The sequence below is a fragment of the Chelonia mydas genome, chromosome 27 (genome assembly GCF_015237465.2).
Source record: "Chelonia mydas isolate rCheMyd1 chromosome 27, rCheMyd1.pri.v2, whole genome shotgun sequence".
Taxonomy (NCBI): Eukaryota; Metazoa; Chordata; order Testudines; family Cheloniidae; genus Chelonia; species Chelonia mydas.
This window is the reverse complement of record NC_057860.1, coordinates 7144040-7162446: the sequence shown is the minus strand read 5'-3', so window position 1 is coordinate 7162446 and position 18407 is coordinate 7144040. Positions and strand designations below refer to the sequence as shown.

At 54.9% G+C, this 18407-nt stretch overlaps 1 protein-coding gene across 1 annotated transcript in view; it reads right to left on the bottom strand.

The window, feature by feature from the left end:
- The window catches only part of KCNH6 (potassium voltage-gated channel subfamily H member 6), a 99272-nt gene extending 81170 nt beyond the window's left edge, over positions 1-18102 (bottom strand). Inside the window, exons 1-2 of the mRNA XM_037887145.2 lie at positions 17879-18102; positions 10688-10918 (exon numbers count right to left, since the gene is read on the bottom strand). Coding sequence (XP_037743073.1) covers positions 10688-10918; positions 17879-17954 — 307 coding nt within the window. The 5' untranslated portion in view covers positions 17955-18102. The remainder of the gene's footprint in view (positions 1-10687; positions 10919-17878) is intronic.
- Positions 18103-18407: the final 305 nt, after the last annotated feature.

Here is an 18407-nt window from a genome sequence, read left to right as displayed (position 1 = left end):
CGGGCTCAGGCCAAGTTTTCCGGTTTTTCCCTGCAGCTAGAAACCTTATTTTTTAAAATGAAAGCTGAGCTGCTCTTATATTCACATGACTCCAGGCACTGGGGCTTTAAGAAAAGCACCAAATATCTCAAGACTTGTAATAAAATTGAGAGAGTTCAGCGGGCAACACTGAGATGGCCGAGCTCTGTGGACACAGCAGCTCGCCACTATGCCAGCGACCGCTGCAAAGCTTGTAGAAGAGATACCTGAATTGGCCCTGCCTTGGGCTCTGTGCTGTCACTTACACGTGTGCCAGGTGGGCGTGAAGTGCTCCCCAGTGGTGTGAGCGGCCTGGGAAGGCAGAATTTTAACTCACTTTGTATGGTGTCAATGACAACACATGGTGCCAGGCAGAGGAGACGCAGGCCCCGGGGCGGAGTTAGAGACGGAAGCATTCGGGCTGGGGACCTAGGTACAGCTGCTTCCAGGAGCCCTGGGAAAGCCCCAGCCCCAGCTTTAACAGCCTAACTCCCCGATTCAAAGACATGTAAACACCATGGATCAAGCATCACTTCGGTCTCCCCTCACTGATCCTGCCTGGATATCCACTGCCTGTCATATGGTCATTTACACCTGTGCTGACCAGCTGTAAAATGCTACCAAACCAGAGTCACCTGGTGCGGACAAAACCAGCTGCAATGGAGAGTCAGGTCTATTTTCTCTCCCAGAGTAAATTCAACCCCCCTGCTGGAATCCAACATCCCCTGGCTGCTCAGGGGCTCTAGGAACATGTTGGAAAAGGTATCTATTCAACAGGGAAACCACCAGCACAGCTCCACCTGGGGACAGCAGGGAGAGCAGGGCCAGCAGGAAGGATTTCTCTTCCGTCTACATCAGATCTCTGGGCTCAGTGCAAGCAACCTGGGCAGGAGAGCTCCTTGCTGTGGTCTTGTGCCATGGGATACCCCAGCGCAAAGTGGGTGTGCAACACTGCCACCCGCTGGCTGCGCTGGTTAGGTGGGATTTTGCATTGGGGCAAGTTACAACACAAGGGTGCAGGGCAACCTTCCGGCCCCTACCGCAGCAGTGTGGCACGGTAGCATTTTGCACGTGCTTTGCACCAGTGCACATGATTGCACAAGGTGCAAGACAATGGAGAATCAGGCCCTAGGGTCCAGTGGATCAAAAGCAGTTAGGTGCCTAACTCAGCGGGACACAAATGAAGTGAGTTTGCTGGGCTGATTGCAAGCCCTAATTCACAGCCCCATTTGGCCACACCACTGATTGTCTCTGGCCAGTGAGGACTAGACCTGGGCTAGCAGAAGGTGCTGCAGGTCAAGGCTGAGAAACATCCATAGAGCTGGGGTAGGGTGAAGGGCCAGGACTGGGATAGCTGGCTGTGCCGCAAATTATAACCGCTTTAAAAAACGGCACAAAGGAGGCTGACACACCAGCTGCCAGTGGCTCACCAGTTTCATGTTCATACGCATGCAGATTAAAAAGAAAACCACTCCACGCTAATAGAGGCTGCCAGCTGCTGCTGCTCCCTGGGCTATGGCAATATTTCATCCGTGCCCTGCATCCCCCACCAACAAAGGGAAAATATTCCTGTTCACGGGCCTCCCCATTCCCTGCCTTTGGGCCTGATTCTCCATTGGCCCAGCCCTTGTGCAGCATTTGCGTCAGTGCAAACTGAGCGTGAGCTGGGTGCCAAATGCGGATTTCTACCCACTTTGCACTGCTGCAAGAGACAATGCAATGTTCAGGGCAATGGAAAACTAGGTCCGGTTTCTTCGATGCAGAGCCGGCCCCACATAGCCTAGAGGTGCATCTGAATTAGGAAGTGCCCCTCAGCAGACATCGCCACCAGGGTCTGGGGGATTCCACTCTCATGACTGATTTTTGGGACCCCGGATTCCCTCCCTCCAGCTTGCGGACCAAAGCCGGCAGTGCAGCATCTCCGCTCAGCATAGACCCATGATCCGTTTCTGGAAGCCCAGCGTGAGGGCTGCCTCAACAGAGGGGAGATGACTGGGAAGTGGCAGAGTTTGGGCCCCACCAAGGTTCAGAAGGGAAAGCAAGTGCCAGTCTGCATCCTAGAGCATGAATTGTAGCAACAGCTGCTTCTATTTGCATTAAAGCAAGGTCTCAGGCTGCCTTCATCATCTCCTTGGACTCTCCTGGTGGGGCACATTAGGGCGGGGCTACTCCCCACGGCCCAGGAAGGGAAGAGCCCCAGGAAACAACACGGTGTGCACAGGGATGGATGAGACTGTCGCCCTTGGCAGCTCCCTCCCTGCCGTGGGAGCTGGTTGAAGCAAATGATCTTGTAATTAACCTCCTGGCTCTCCTGCTCGGTCACTGTCAGGCATCTTGTAAGGAAATTAACTTTTGACTGATCGCTTGGATTTGAACAGGGTGGATTAGGGATGCTGAATCAGCCACGTCCAGGCTTCAGCTGCTTTCCACAGTGTTCCCCCCCGCACCCCCAGGACCCGCTTACACATGTACACACACTTATCTTTTTACCCCACCATGTGCTGCCTGACAAGGGACTCAGACGGTAGCATTGAGAAGATCACTCCTCTGGCTGCAGCATCCCCCCTCCACCCGCTGGCTATTGGCACTGCTCAACAGGTCTACACTAGCTCGCTGGCTCCTGGGGGCCGAGATCCCTTTTAAAGCACCATGCACAAATGAAACTCATGGGTCTGAGGAAAGCAATTCAAGCCACTCTAGTGAGTTTGCAGATGGAACGAAACAGCCTCAAGAGCAGTTTGTACTCCCCCACCCCCACGCGGCCCAGGAGGGTGTCGACTCCAAAGCCCAATGACAATGGACTTGTCAACACCACTCATTTATTTCACTGCTGACCCTCTGCCATTCCATCTAGAGATTCTAGAGGAGCATCTCCATTAACAGACACTAGGATCAGTATTGTAGTACCATCCTAAAGGCCCCCGTTCCAGGCCCCATGGTGGTGAACAGTCACAGTGAGAGAGAGTCCTTGCCCCAAAGGATTTACACTCTAAATAGACAAGCAGAGGGAAAGATGCAGCATCTTGTCCAGAGGCAGCTGCAGGGTGGGGAAATAGAACCCACAGATCCTGGACCAACGCCTTTACCCACTGGAGCACACTGCCTCTCGAGCAGCAAAGCTTGTATCTTGTGTAGGCCTCTAGGTACCAGTAGTCAGGGATGCACGTAACCGCTAGGATTCCACAAGGCTTTGACCGTGGATGGGCAGACCCGTTACAAGAGGCGAAGTGACAGATGCTAAAGTCAGCAGAGTCAAGTCCTCCCAAAGCGAGAATGCAGAGGGAAGAGGTTATAAGCACTGTCTCTTCACATTGTCCCCTTGCCCTCCAAAAGCGCCTTTCATCTGAGGACATCACAATGATTTTCCCAGTAACCAATCCTGAAGCAAACCCCCCGCCCGCCCCCCCATGATGCGATGAAGGGCAGGAGAGGAGGAAACTGTGACACAGCATGTCAGTGGTGAAGCTGGGAATAGAACACAGTAGTCCAAAGGCTTGTCTACACAGGGACACTCAGGAAAATTAATCCAAATTAAGTAAAGATGTGAATTTAATTCCAAACGTGAGCATCCACACAGGGGTTTAATGTAGTTTAACTAATCCACTTTAAATTCATACCTTTAGTTAATTCAGATTAATCGTTCCATGTAGACAAGCCCCTAGTCTAGCCAACATGCCCTTCCACATGTTCTCTGCCTCACTCAATGATGTTGAAAGTGATGGAAAATGACTGAAAAAGTAGCCCCTTATCCTCTGACTTTAGGGACTGAAATAAGGGTCTTGTGCTTTTTACTCCCATTAACCCTATGGATTCAGCATAGCGAGAGAACGGGAGTTGGGGTTTATTCTTTCTTGTGCATTTACACAATTGCTTATTAAGTCCCAATCAGTGACACCACTGCAAATTCCTTGGAATCCATTGAGGGCAGCGCTGAAGACAGCAGAGTCGGAAGACCCCCGCTTGATTCTCAGATCCCAGGCAGATTTGGCAGGGCTGGCAGCTAGAAAAAACATTTTAACTTTAAGTGGGCAGGTTTGACCTGGCCAAAAGGCAGGCAAGTATGAGGCCCTGCTATTTTTGCTGTGCAGAGCAGACCTGCACCTTTAAGAACTCATGATCCACCAACTTACAAAGAGATGGTGCCACCCCGGAGAACTCAATAAACACGGTTGAGAAGGGGGTTGACAGTTAGAGGTCCCAGTGGAATGGGAACAGGAGCAGCAGTTGACCAGCAGTTCCTGCAATAGCTGCCATTAGCCGTCAGCATCCTGCCCGGAATAGGAGTCATGGGAAGGATCCACAGGTGAGATGAATTCTGCGGTCCTGCCCTCCCATGTTCACGGCAGGGGAAGCCCTCGAGCCCTTAGCCAGGGAACAGCTCCAGGAGGAAGAGCCCTGCCTTTCAGAGCACCGGGGAGCAGGTGAGGTGGCTTTTCTTGCCACACCCGTCCTAATCAGCTCCCCTCTTGCGGCAGAGCATGGGTCTGGAGCCAGCTGTACGGAGTGCAAGCAGGAGGAAGCAGAGCTTGTGAAGAGGGATCATGTGTGTCTGCATGAAGGATGCAATGCAAGACTACTGAGGGTCTGAGATAGAAGCAACAGGCTCGGATGAGAAGTTCTGAGACCAAGCAGCCACCCATCACAAAGCCCACGTGTGGATCTCAATTCGCCAACCCAGGGCTGATGGGACTCAGGGGGTCAGTTTGGACCTGCAGCTGCTTTCCTCTGATGCAGCCTGTGTTAGGAGGGGGATCTCTTTCCCTTTCAGGAAGTTGCACGGAGTGAACCAATGGAGCTGGGAAAGACCTATTAGATTACATGTCCCCGAGATGACTAAGCAACCAGCCTCCTGTCCACGGCATCCTTCCTCTGCTGGGCCATTACCCTCTACTGAGCCACCTCGTCCAAGGGACATGTGAGTCACACACATGTATATGTCAATGAGCACATATACAAACACGTGTGTGCACACAAATATTTATTGCTTCTGGACCCAGTGCAAATCCCACACCCCTCCCTTGCAGTTCCGACGCTCATTGTGGTTTCCTCGGTGGGTAAATGCCAGCAAGCACCATAGCACCTAGCAGTGGCTTCTTTCTAGTCAAAGGAGCGGACATCTCTCCACCAGGCATAACTGTGTCTCTGGCAGGCCTCAAAAGCCAGACAAGAAGCATGCGACCTGCCGGGCCGGCTGCACTGCAGTCAGAAACGGCAGAGCCTGGAGATTGGTGGCGACGTTATAAAAGAGGATTATCGGGTTTGGAGCCTCCGCTGTGTAATTAAGCGGCAGGTCCCTTGAACGCAGGCCCTTTCCTTCCCGATAAGCCCCATCTATAATGGTCTGAACACTCACAGGCGGAGCGCTGCGGGGAGACAATGCTCCTCTCGAAAAGCCTCGTGCCAGTGGGGCAGGGTTTTAAAAATAGACGGGAATGGCTTTCTTCACGGCATGAGAGAAGCAGCAGCAGCTCTCCCAGGTTAAGTGCTGAACTTATTGAGCTTCCCCGGTGGCCAGCAGAACCCTGCACAGAGGAGAGGGAGGAGGTTATGGGTGGCTCAGGGCACCCCGGGGTGGGGGGAACCCCTGGGGAGAATTTTCAACATCCTTGTTGCACGGTGGGAACACCGGGGAGCCCTGCTCACGGACCGCAGCCCCCTGGTATCAGGTGCTGTACAAACACTGCACAAAAAGGCTAAGCTCTTTGGGGAACAAACTAAATGCTCCCATTTAGGCCTGAAATAAGGGCCAGATTTCCCCCTCCCCAAGAGTTCTGCATGTTGGATGCTGAGCTCCTGGGAGAACCTGGCCCCCGATGGTGGGTGCTGGGCCCTTGAAAATCGGGCCCTCTTCTCTTCTAGCTCGCAGGGGCCAACTCAGGCGGCTGCTGAACACCCAGCGCTGCTGAGAGAGGTTTGGTGGTGCCTCCGTGAGGCAAGTCAGCACAGCGGCTTCCCAGCCACTTCCTAGTGGACAGGGGTCCCTGTTGCCCAGACCCTGCGGGACTGACCCAAGCCACGGGGCCAGTTAGTGCAACTCAGCAGATGCCGCAAGGACTGAACAGCCTCTGGAGGCTGAGCTCGGGATCAGCCTGGCAACAAGGTGCGGAATAGGGGGAGCTTCTGTCTGGATAACCAGAGGGCACTATTCAGCAGGGCTGCCAATCTGTCACCTTCCCCCAGGAAGGGGCACGCTGGGACCCATGGAACATCAGGGGCCAGAGTTTCAGGGCTGGACTCTTTCTGAGCCGCCTTCCCCCCTCCCCTCAAACTTAACTGGGAATGCAAATCTGACTGCCTAGACATCCGAGCACGCAGCTGTGCCTACGGAAACAGGGTCAAGGCTCCATTAAAACTCAAGCCCTGTGGCCCAGCCAAGGCAGTGGCTCGGCTGGGCATTTTGCACCAGTCTGGCCTCGCCCGTGTATCTGGGCTGCCTGCAGCTGGAACGTCCCTGTAGCCCTAACTCAGCCGTGGCTTGTCAGTTTAATAGGCACACCAGGACGCTCGCTCCCCCGGTGGTTACAACAATCAGCCTCTGAGCAGGGCTGGCGGAGTCGACTGTCCCTCTTTAAGGAGCCCTGGCGAACACTGAAGGCAGGAGGAAAATCACGATCTGCAGCCTCTGAGCAACTCCCGGCCACCCACCCTGTAATGTCAGCGCTCTGGCTCTCCTCCTGATCACACCGAGCGTACACAGGCTGTCTCCCCAGGGAGGCACATTGCCTGTCTAGACAAGATGCTGAAGGAGCCCAGCACTTGGCAGGATCAGGCCCTTAAGACACACCCATTCTTAGCTCCTCATAGCCAGTATGCACTGTCTCTTTAATGTGAAGACCCCCCCCCCCCACACACACACACACAGACCAGGACAGAAGGACACAGTAGATCCTTCTGAGAAGGCAAGTCCGCTGTGCCCCAGTTCCCTGACTCTTAAAGGGAAAGTGCAGGGTGATACAGACACTACCCGGGTCCCTACAGCTGCTTAGCGAGAGGGGCAAGTCACCAAACCCCAGATTTTAAAGTTGCTTAACTAGAATAAGAGCAATTTACAACCCTGCCGGAAGAGAGACTCTGATGGGGTCTTTGTTACTGATGCGTGCGGCAAGTCATTAGAAATGGGAGGACTCCAGGAACGCAGAGGGAGCAGAATCCAAAGCTGCGGGAGGGTAAGTCTTATTTTCCCCTCAGTAGGAGAGTTGTGAAAGTCACCTGTATTCAAATGGGGACAACATTCGCCGAGTCCTAATCTGGGCCATCAGCCTCCTGGCGCACGGCAGCTCTCGCTGCCCTGCAGTGCCGTGCCGAGTCACCCAGGCAACGAAACAGGGACAGGTGAGATGTGAGGTGCTGTTGCCAATAGGTAGGGCACTGGGATGGCAGGCTGGACCCCTGGGCCCTAGTCTAGATATCTAAAGCACTTATACCTGCCCCCCTCACTTCAGTCTTTAAGGCATTTATCCTCACACACGCCGGCGAGGCAGGGCAGTGCTATTATCCTCATTTTACAGATGGGAAACTGAGGCACAGAGGCTGACTGTCTTGCCCAATGTCACACAGGCCAATGCCCTTCCTGTCTATTCTGAGCCTCCCCTGCTGCGTGACCTTGAGCAAGTCACTCAAGGTCGGCTTTCCTCTCCCCTCTCCTCCACACCCTTCCTCTGTCCAGCCGATTTCAGTTGTAAGGCCTTCAGGGCAGAAACTGTAGGTGGCCTGGTGTTTGTACCGAGAACAATACTCCCCACCCCTGCACCTCCATTGGGGTTTCAAGGATAAAACACAACTAATAAGGTGCCTCAGGCTGTTTACAAAACAATATTTGCATATCTAGCGAGTACCTGGTGTTCTAAGCGCTCTCCCAGCGGAGCACCTGTTGGCTGGGGCTGGGGCTCTGTTTGCGGCATCGAGCCCTCGCTGTTTAACTAACTCCCTGCAGCATTAGAATTAATCACCGGCATTTCCCAGCAAAGCTTCGTTTTCATCTTAACGTAATTCCATCTGCACCCGCCCAAGCCACCTTCTGCTGGATGGAGGCAGAGCTTGGATCCCGTCGGCAGAACGCCACCTGGGGACGGCGGGACCGCGGGGAAGCAGAGCCTTGAATTAATAGTGGAGTTTCTGCTCGGTCGCACTGCTTGGGTTTGTTAAGGAGGAAGCCGTGTTTGCCACAGCTGGCATCAGAAGACTGGCCGTGCAGCAAACCCGAGCCCCATCTTCCCCACCAGAGGCAGCGGTCTCAAAGGGTCAGCAGGACACAGTCAGAGCCCTCCCTGACCCCAGGGAGCCCAGCTTTGGACACAGCACCCATGGGCGTATTCTAAGGGAGGGAGGGGGACGCAGTGGTTAGGGTGTGAGCCTATGACCCAGCTTCTACTCCCACCTCTTCCCCAGACCTCCCGTGGGTAACCTCGGTATCTCTGTGCCTGTGGATTAGCGGACTCCCCCTAAGTGCGCACCCTCGAGGCGGGGCGTGGTGTAGCAGACTCCCCTCGTCTAGGGCTGACGACCGCTCTGGCCCTGTAGTGGTCTCCTTCTTGGGACTCGGCCATCTGGCCAGGTCGCTTTTAGCCCCAGCCTTTCTGGAGTAACAAAGGCTGACCCACAAGAGTCCAGTGTCCTCTTCCTCAGGTTTCAGCCCCTGGCGCTGGGCCCCATGGGCCTTCAAAAGTTTTTATCCCCTTATGTCAGGGAACTTTGCACCACCTTCCCCGGGGGCTGGTGGGGTAACCCCGACCCTCCCTCTCCTCTGGGTTCCAGCCCAGAGACCCTGTAGTGAGCAGGCAAGGTTTGTCTGGTCAGAGCCACCCCTACAACCTCCCTGGGCTTCTTCCTCCCTCAGCCTGTCAGCCAGCCTTTCCCACAGCCCCTTCCTAGGCCCACCGTGTACTTGCATTCTCCTCAGGTGCCAGGATGTCTCTGTCTTCTCAGGCTCCATAACCTCTCTAGGTTCTTTCAGAGCTAGGTTTGCAGGACTCTCCCCTGGAGTCCTCCAACAAGTCCCCAATGAAATACAGACTTCAGCCACTTTAGGCTCAAGCTTTTATCCCTCTCAGGCTCCCCTTTGTGTTGCTCCTCACCCAAACATCTCCCTGGAGGTCTAAGTGCTGCCAGAACGAGCCACTAGCCTAGCAGCTTCTCCCCTTTTCCTGCCCCCCTCGAGAGAAAGTTCTCTACTCTAGATTCCCCCCAGCATCCTCTTCACCTCTCTGCTACCCAGAGAGGAACTGCTATATTCCCTACTTCAGCCTGGGCCTCCTCTTTTTGTACGAACCACCTGGCTCCTCCCCCAGCTAGGACTCATCTTTAATTGGGATGATTTAATTTAATTTAATTTAATTAAGCTCCCCAGCTCCCCTTAACCCTTTCAGAGCCAGTGTGAGGCATACACCCCTTCACAGTGCCTCAGGTCCCCTCTCCCCGCCCCCCCTCCCCCCCCCCCCCAGGAACATGGCAGTAATTGCACTGCCCTATCTCCCGGAGGGTTATGAGTATAAAGGCAGCCGTGACTGTGAGGTGCTCAGATACTATGGGACGGGGTCCAGACAAGTACCTAAGGGAGATAAGTTGGGAGGCTCGAGGGCTGGACTCTGAGGTTTGAATCATTGGCAAAAGGGTCTGGGTCAGAACCTGGGATCCCAACACCCCAAACACAAGGGGAGTTGAATCCAGAAGACTTCTCAAGACCTTCTATCACTTTAGAAATAGACAACGCTTCAGGGGACCTTTCCCCAGCCCAGACTCACGTGGGGCAGCCAGACTAAGGATCCCGTCCACAAACTCACTTGGGGAGGCCTCTTTAAAATGGGCCCATCAGGTCTGATCCTGCCACTTGTGCAGTATGAGACTGATCCTGCCAGAGGGGGAAATGCTACAAATTGGAATGGTGGCACGCGCTTTGCGTGGGCGTAAATAACACCACAAGGCGCAGGGCGATGGAGGACCAGGACCATTGGATTTGCTTGTGTTTGCTGGATGCTCAGAATGGGTGTAACCTGCTCACAGAAATCCCCCTCCCCAACCCTCCCCTGCAAGCTTGGGCTGCTCTCAGATCTGTGCATCCGCACTGAAACCCAAGCTGCCATGAAGGCAGAACTGGGGCTGGCTGGTTACAAGGTGTCACTTTTGGAAAAAGAAGGAGACAGGGCCCTTATCGCAATGAACGGGAAAAATCAAGGGTGAGCAAAGGAGCCCCATAAAGACGTTCTCTGTGCTCCCCATGGCAGTGGCCCCTTTCAGGGCATATTGCTGTCACCTCCCCCGCCCATACGGCTCCCCTTCGCCACCCCCAGTCCTGGGATCTGTAACCATTTCTGTCATGTTTTCAGCCCAGTTCAAGGCCAGATTCTGTGCAGCTTGCTCCCCTCGACACCCCACTGGTCAGGGCAAAAGGTAGCCCTCCACATTTTAAGCCTCTCAAGGCAGGGTCCTGGGGGCTGATTCTGCTCTCATTCACCCTAGTGTAAATCAGGAGTAGCTACATTAGTGGGAGAGGAGAATCAGGCCCATCTGTACAGAGGGAGGCCAGTCCACGGTGCTGTACACATAGAAATCATCTCCCACTAGCAAACAACTCTTAGAAGGGCTACCCCTATGCGCATCCCCCACCTATCTACACACGAGGCCCAGCAATCCAGGGATCGCCCATGTGGCTATTTCAATGAGGGGCTCTTACTGTCTTTCCTGTAGTAGAGGATCTCTAGCTTGCACTCCTCGGACCCCAGCAAGGCCTGAGTCAGCTGCGCGATGGAGTTTTTGGTGGTCTCAGGCCCGGTGAGGAAGTCACAGGTGCAGGGGCGCTGCATGACCTCCACCCGGGAGTAGCCGAACATCTCACAGAAGCCATCGTTGCAGTAGATGATGGCGCAATTCTCCATCTGGGCGTTGGCGATGAGGAACTTGCGGTCTGCAACGATGTATGGGAAGCAAAGGGTTAAAATAAAGGTGACTGTCCCCAAGTGAACTTCTTAGTGGAGGACGTGTGGGTGGGAGTGACAGGAGCTTCTCCACTGGCAGAGTTGAGCACAAAGATTTGCCAGGGCACCGTCCTTGTCGCCTTCATGCAAATAGGGTGTCTGAGGGCAAGGTACTGAGAGAGGCAGCCTGGGGCAGTAGCCAAATCACAGGCTCGTTACTCAGAAAAGCTGGGGTCTGTTCCTGCCTCCACCAGCGACCTCTGATGAGTCAGTTCCTTCTCTTGCCTCGCCTGTTTAGATTGTAAGCTCCTTGGGGCAGAGACCGTCTCTCCCTCTTGTTTGTATAGTGCCTAGTACAGTGGGGTCCTGATCTCAGTTGGGTGCTACTGGAATATAAACCATTGGATTTCCCCAGCACCACATGAGATGTCTCCTTAGCTGGAACAGGACTCAGCCAGGGTGTCAAGGGGCTTTAATAACCATCTCCCATCTGGGGGATGTCAAAGCACTTGACAGATATTAAACATTGCAGAATCCCTATGTATATAATCTCCATTTTATAGAAGGGGAAACTGAGGCACAGACAGGCCTGGTGACTTGCCCAATGTAGCAGCAGCAGGACTAGGAATAGAAGCCAAAGCAGCCTGACTCCCAGTCTGCTGTGCCACTGGCACCCCTAAAGCAATTCCCCAAACTGCCTCCTGCTTCCTCTGTATTTCCCTTCCCATGATTGCAGATGAATGAGGCAGCTGTGAGGAAAGGGGCGCTGTGACACGATGCGCCAGCCCTGTGACAGGCACTTTCTCCTTTCCTTGCAGGTGGAGACAGTGAGATGCAATTCATTGCCATCGTCATTCCGGAGCGAGGGAGCCTGGTCCACGGCCGGTGTCCCTGCCAAGTGATGTTTGCGTGCATGGGAAAAGTGGCGTTGGTTTTTAGCACGGGGTCAGCTGCTGCAAATGGGCACCGTTCTGCTGACCGTGGGGAGCTGCACCCCATTACACCATATGGGGATCTAACCCAGAGACAGTAGAGATGGGACAAACCCTCAGGTTAGCTATTCATTAACATAGTATTTAATAGTGCCGAGAGGACCCAGCCAGGACCAGGGCCCCAGTGTGAGGTGCTGTACAAATATACAGTAAGAGATTGTCCCAGCTTTTACAGTCCAAATGGACAAGACAAAGTATGGGAGGGGAAACAGGTGCCTGGAAGGGTGACATCATTTGCTCAAGGTCATGGGCGCAGACTGCCAGCTAAGGGCCCTCAACACTAGACCACGCTGTCTCCTGGGATTGTTGCCAACAGCCCATTGTTTGACATTTTGCCCACTTTACGCATCCTACATGATGTGGGTTCCAGCCCTTCCCCTTGGGAGACTTTTCCACCGTCTGAGAGCTGTCGGTGTCAGGGAGCTGCTCCCGATGTTCAGCCTAATAGGAGGGAACTAGGAAAGAGGAGATTTTGGTGGAAAAGCATCAGGTGCTTCCTGGCTGTGAGATCAGCTTGGGATTGTTTCCCAAGGGGAGCAGCAGCTGTGACCTTTGAAGCTAGACAGGACCAAATACAAGCACACGTACAACAGGGAATAATCTGGCATTTGCCAGGGGAAGGACTAAATGAGCTGATGGGTCTTTACCATCCCCAGTCTCTGATTCTCCCGATGCTGGTGTAAATCAGGAGTGTCTCTTTGAAGCCAATGTGTACAACGGGCATAAGTGAGTCAATAATTCATTGATACCTTTCCCTTTTCTCAGTTTCATCCCTTTGCTCTTTTTTCCCTCCCACGACCTTCATAGCTCCCTCTGTAATTCCTCCTCCTCGGGGTTCTACCCTGCACACACCAGTGGACGGCTAGTTTGTGGGCCAGATTATCCAGCTGCAGGGGTCCAGCCGGGCCGGGATGACTCACACACTGAGGTTGCTGCAGGCTCGGTGAAGGTGACCACACTGCGTGCGCCTGTTAACGTCCCTCTGCCGGGGTTCTGGACGAGCACCGCCGCAGGTGCAGACAGATGTGGGCAGGGGAAGCGTGAGCCGGCGCTGAGCAGCCGGAGCAGGGAACTGAGAAACAGAAGCCTAGAAGTGTAGGACTGGGAGGGACCTCGACAGGCCACCTAGCCCAGGCCCCTGCATTGAGGCAGGACTCATATGAGCTAGACCAGTGGTTTTCAAACTTTTTTCCCGGCGACCCAGTTGAAGAAAACTGTTGATGCCCGTGACCCAATGGAGCTGGGGATGAGGGGTTTGGGGTATGGAAGGGGCTCAGGGCTGGGGCAGAGGGTTGGGGTGCAGGGGTGAGGGCAGTGGGGTGGGGCTGGGAATGAGGGGTTCAGGGTGTAGGAGGGGGCTCTGGGCTGGGGTGTAGGAGGGGGTCAGGACTCTGGGCTGGGGATGCAGGCTCTGGGGTGAGGCTGGGGAAGATGGGTTTGGAGTGCAGGAAGGGGCTCTGGGTTTGGGGGGGCTCAGGGCTGGGGCAGGGGATTGGGGCATGGGGTTGGGGCACGGGTTTACTTCGGGCAGCTCCCGGGCAGCGGTGCAGCGGGGGTGCAGAGGCAGGCTTCCTGCTGGCCTGGCACCATGGACCGCACTGCACCCCAGAAGCAGCCAGCAGCAGGTCCGGCTCCTAGGCAGAGGCACGCAAGTGGCTCCAAGCGGCTTTTGCCTGCTCCCACTGGCCAGGAACTGGCCAATGGGAGTGCAGAGCCAGTGCTCAGGGCGGGGGCAGCACACACAGCCCCATGGCCCCCAGCCTAGGAGCTGGACCTGCTGCTGGCTGCTTCCGGGGCGCAGCGCGGTGTCAGAACAGGTAGGGACTAGCCTGCCTGAGCTGGGCAGCACCGCCAGCGGGACTTGTAACGTCCCGGTCGGCAGTGCTGATTAGAGCCGCCCCCACCCAGTGCCTTACCGTCTGCGACCCACTACTGGGTCGCAACCCACAGTTTGAAAACCACTGACCTAGACTGCCCCTGACAAGTGTTTGTCTAACCTGTTCTTAAAAACCTCCAACAACGGAGATTCCACAGCCTCCCTCGGCAATTTGTTCCAGAGCTCAACTTCCCTGACATCCGGACAACAGACATGGACGTCGTGGGCTCGGGGAAGCATTTGGATGACTCCACAGAAGGCAGCGGGGAAGGGAAGGGGTTGGCCTGCTCCATCAATGAAGGTTCCTCTGTCTGTTGCCATTGCTGTAGCTCTCCTGGGAGGCTGTCCTGTAAAGCTCAGGCCGATGATACGAGCGGATTAGAGCACGCATCTCATCTCCTGTCCTTAATGTAATCCAGCAACGCAGAGGCCACGGTGTGTGGCTGCCGTGAAGCGCAGCTGCTCAGACCTGCGCCGAGTGGGCAGCTCATGGCCAAATTCAGCTCCTGATTCCGCCCCACTGAAATCAGTGGGGATCTAGGGGCTGGGGTGTACCCAAGTGGGACGTGCCCTTAGCAGGCGTGTGATAACATGGCTCTCCCGAGCATTGGCATCTCTTTTGGCTGGAGCTGGAGCCAGTTCTTAAATACAGAGGGTGCATTTGGGGGCTAGCTATTAGTGCACTCCCTAATTAATCTCGCTGATTACACAGGAGTGGCATCTGCAGCGTGTTTATTCCAGTTCTGCTCTTTGCCTCCTTTCCTACCTGCCCCGGGGAATGTGCATTGGCAAAGGATCTGGAGAAGCCTCCTGCTATCCTCAATGGACCCACAAGCAACTCCAGGGCCCCTATTTGCAGTCCTGCGGTGGCAGAGAGCTGGGGATGAGCCGTTCTCACTTCCCTTTCAGCAGAGGGTGAGAAAGCACTTGGCAAACATTCCCGAATGGCGCTCCAGCACTGTCACTGAACTGGTGAAGTGTTTCTATTGTTACTCATTTTAAAGCTGGCTAAACTGAGGAGAAGGGGCATGAATAAGTGAGTGAGACTCAGAATCCAGGATCCCGGTGGAGTTTCCTGCTCTACTCACTAAATGACTCTGACCCCACTGGCAGATCCAGACGCTTGCTTGGTGGATGCCATCACTCCGTATCGCCCAGGGCACCGGCCTGCCACTCTCTCTGAAGCTGCCAGTTAGAAACAGCGCCGAGGAGTGGCAGCCAGCTCGACAGAAGCCCTGGGAGAGGATTAGTTTCAGTGAGTCAGGGCTTAGAGCCGAGCTCCGGAGGGGAGTGGGCAGCTGGGTGGGTGGGCCGAGGGAAAAGAGGCTGTTGATTTTAACTAGGCAGTGCAACTCTGCTTACAGGGAAATGGAATTAAACTCCTGGGTGGTTTCATTGAGTCACAACAGGCTGTCGGGCAAATACAAGCCGGGTCAGAGTGACACGCGACTGGCCTTCACTAAAGGAGAATCTGGTACAGTGTGTGTGTAGAGGGGGGCAGAATCCCTGGAGGAGACCTCAGCTAGGGAGAAGAGGCGGGATGTGATTAGCTCCTAGCTTTCAGGCCTGGGCCTCCTCCCACTCCCCCCAGCAGTTATCAGGGGCAGCTGGCATCAAACTGGGACGAGGGAGAAGTAACCCATGCCCACAGGTTAAACCACGTGCCCACGGCACCGCAGAGCTGAGCGATTAGCACCCAGGAGCTCCTGGCACTCAGTCCCATGCTCTGCTCAATCCACCACACTGCGCTACTGCGGGGGGATCCTGGTTAGAATGAGATGAAAGCCCGCCTCCGAAATGGGGGTCAGGGTGGGCTCCTGCAGCTGGAAGGACCCGTGTGTGTGTGTGAAAGAGAGAGGCAGAGAGAGCAGGCCTTTATTTTTTGTGCACCCGTCCCTTTAAGAGGTAGACACAGCGAAAGGCTATGGGGCACTGTTTCAAGAGTGGCAGCAGGCAGATTTCTCTCAGCAGCAAGTTATCAAGTTCAGTCCCGCCTGGCCAGGGGCAAGGGAGGCTTGTCTGTTTGTTGACGAGCTAGTTCCCCAGTGCCCCCCTCCCCCGCCCCACTCAGCTGGCACGAGGGATGCCGCTTGGCAATTTAGATGGATAGACAAGGCAAGTTGCATGAACTCCCCATTCACAGGATCACGTTCCTCACCGCAGGGGCCCTTCTCTTCTTTTGGCAACTACAGATCAGCCGGGTAGGGAGGAAAACCAGCAAGTTTGTCCTCCCAGCAAATGCTGCAATGGGAGACAGGCTGAATTAGGCTGCTGGAGGGACCCAGAGGTCCTGATTCTCTGGGGCCTTGCAGCTGGCGAGCAAAGTGATCTCTATATTCTGCTCTGGTAGCATTGGGCGCCCACTGTGCACTCACTTGGCATTGGGCTAAGTTACCCCACAGGGAGAATCAGACCCCACAAGTCTAAGAAAGATAACGCCCCTTGAATCAGTTACGTCCAGAGAATGGCCCTCCCCCAAACCATGACAAATGCCTTAGAAGCAGAAATCTCCACAGTCCAGTCATTGTGTTAGAGGTGAAAAAATAAACCCAGCTAAAATTCATTTAAAGGGATTATTTCTAGCAACAGCAAACGGCAGCATTTCGTCAGGGGAGGTGGCCTGGGAGCATCCTATAATTTAAGGCAAATGGCCAGACAGCCCATTTTGCACTAAAATAAGCACGTCTACCTGGCCATTTTCTAGCTGAACATTCTGCCCCCCAAAATAAAAAAGGTTTTATTCTCTCTCCTCTCCTCCCCCACCAGTAGTTACATTTTAATCAGCTCCTGATCTTGGCTATGTTAGTAAATCCAAGGCTGACTTCAGTGGAATCACTCCAGAGTTATGCTGGTGTAACTAAGATCAGAGTCCACCCCATTTTTAGTCTTGATTGATGGCATCTGGCCAGCAATATCTATCCATCCCCATACACACCCAGCTAGCTAATCAATCTACCTGTCCCCATATTCTATCCCCATACACTCCATCTACCTACCTACCTATCTATCCCCATACACCCCCAAGATCTATCTAGCCCCATACACACTCACCTAGCTAATCAATCTATCTATCCACATACTCTATCCCCATACACTCTATCTATCTACCTACCTATCTATCCCCATACACCCCCAATATCTATCTAGCCCCATACACACCCAGCTATCTAATCAATCTACCTGTCCCCATATTCTATCCCCATACACTCCATCTACCTACCTACCTACCTATCCCCATACACCCCCAAGATCTATCTAGCCCCATACACACCCACCTAGCTAATGAATCTACCTGTCCCCATATTCTATCCCCATACCCTCCATCTATCTACCTACCTATCTATTCCCATACACCCCCAAGATCTATCTAGCCCCATACACACCCACCTAGCTAATCAATCTATCTATCCACATACTCTATCCCCATACACTCTATCTATCTACCTACCTATCTATCCCCATACACACCCACCTATCTAATCAATCTCTCTCTATCCCCATACACTCTACCTATCTATCGATCCCCATACACACCCCTCTATCTATCCATCCCCATACACCCCCACCTATCTAATCTATCTATCCCCATACACTCTACATACCTACCTACCTACCTATCCATCCCCATACACCCCCACCTATCTAATCTATCTATCTATCCCCATACACTCTACATACCTAGCTACCTATCCATCCCCATACACCCCCAATATCTATCCCCATGCACACTCACCCCTAGCTAATCAATCCACCTCTATCCCCACACACTCCACCTGGCTATCTAGCACCCTACTATCTCCCCCACCTACACTGGCTGTCCCCCCACCTATCTGCCCATCTCTGGTACTGGCGCACAGTTGCCTCGCTGCCCCCAGCCTGGCCACGGCCGGGTCTCAGCAAGTCTGTAACGCGGCTGACGCCTAGGCAGGAAGTTTTGCCGGTCCCCCGAAGATCCCCCGCTGCGGAGGAGAGCCCGCCTCTCCCGGCCGGCGCGGCTGCGGGCAGGGAACGGGGGAGCGGCCCTGGCCCGGGCCGGGGAGCGCGGCTGCCCGCCGGGGAAGGGACCGGCCCGCGGTACTCACTCTGCCCCTCGAACTTGCGGATGATGGTGTCCAGGTAGGTGTTTTGCGGGGCCACGTGGCCCCTCCGCACGGGCATGCTGGAGTCCCGCCGAGGCGTCCCGCCGCCGGGGAGTTGCTCCTCGCTCTCCGGGGGCGCTGCCGGGCTCACCCCAGCGCCGCCCCGAGCGCTCGCTCCGGCTTCCCGGGGGGGGGGCCCGGCTCCGCTAGCCTGCCGCGGGGAAGCCCCTTCCGCGGCTGGGGGGGCAATGCGGTCCCGTGCAGGGGGCCGGGCTGCTTTGGGGGCTGGAGGGCGCAGGAGAAGGGAAGGGGGGGCGGGGAGGGGAAGGCCCCGGTGGAAATAAATAAACGCCCCAGGGATTCTCGATGTGCTTCGTCACCGCTGCCCGGCCAGGGGCTCGGGAACAGACTTGTCAACAGCAACAGCTGGTGAGCCTGAGGCTCTCCAGCCGCCTCCCGCCCAGCCCTGCTCCGGGAGCCCGCCCGAGCCCGAGCCCCGCCCGGAGCGGCTCTGCGGGGAGGCTGCGGCCGC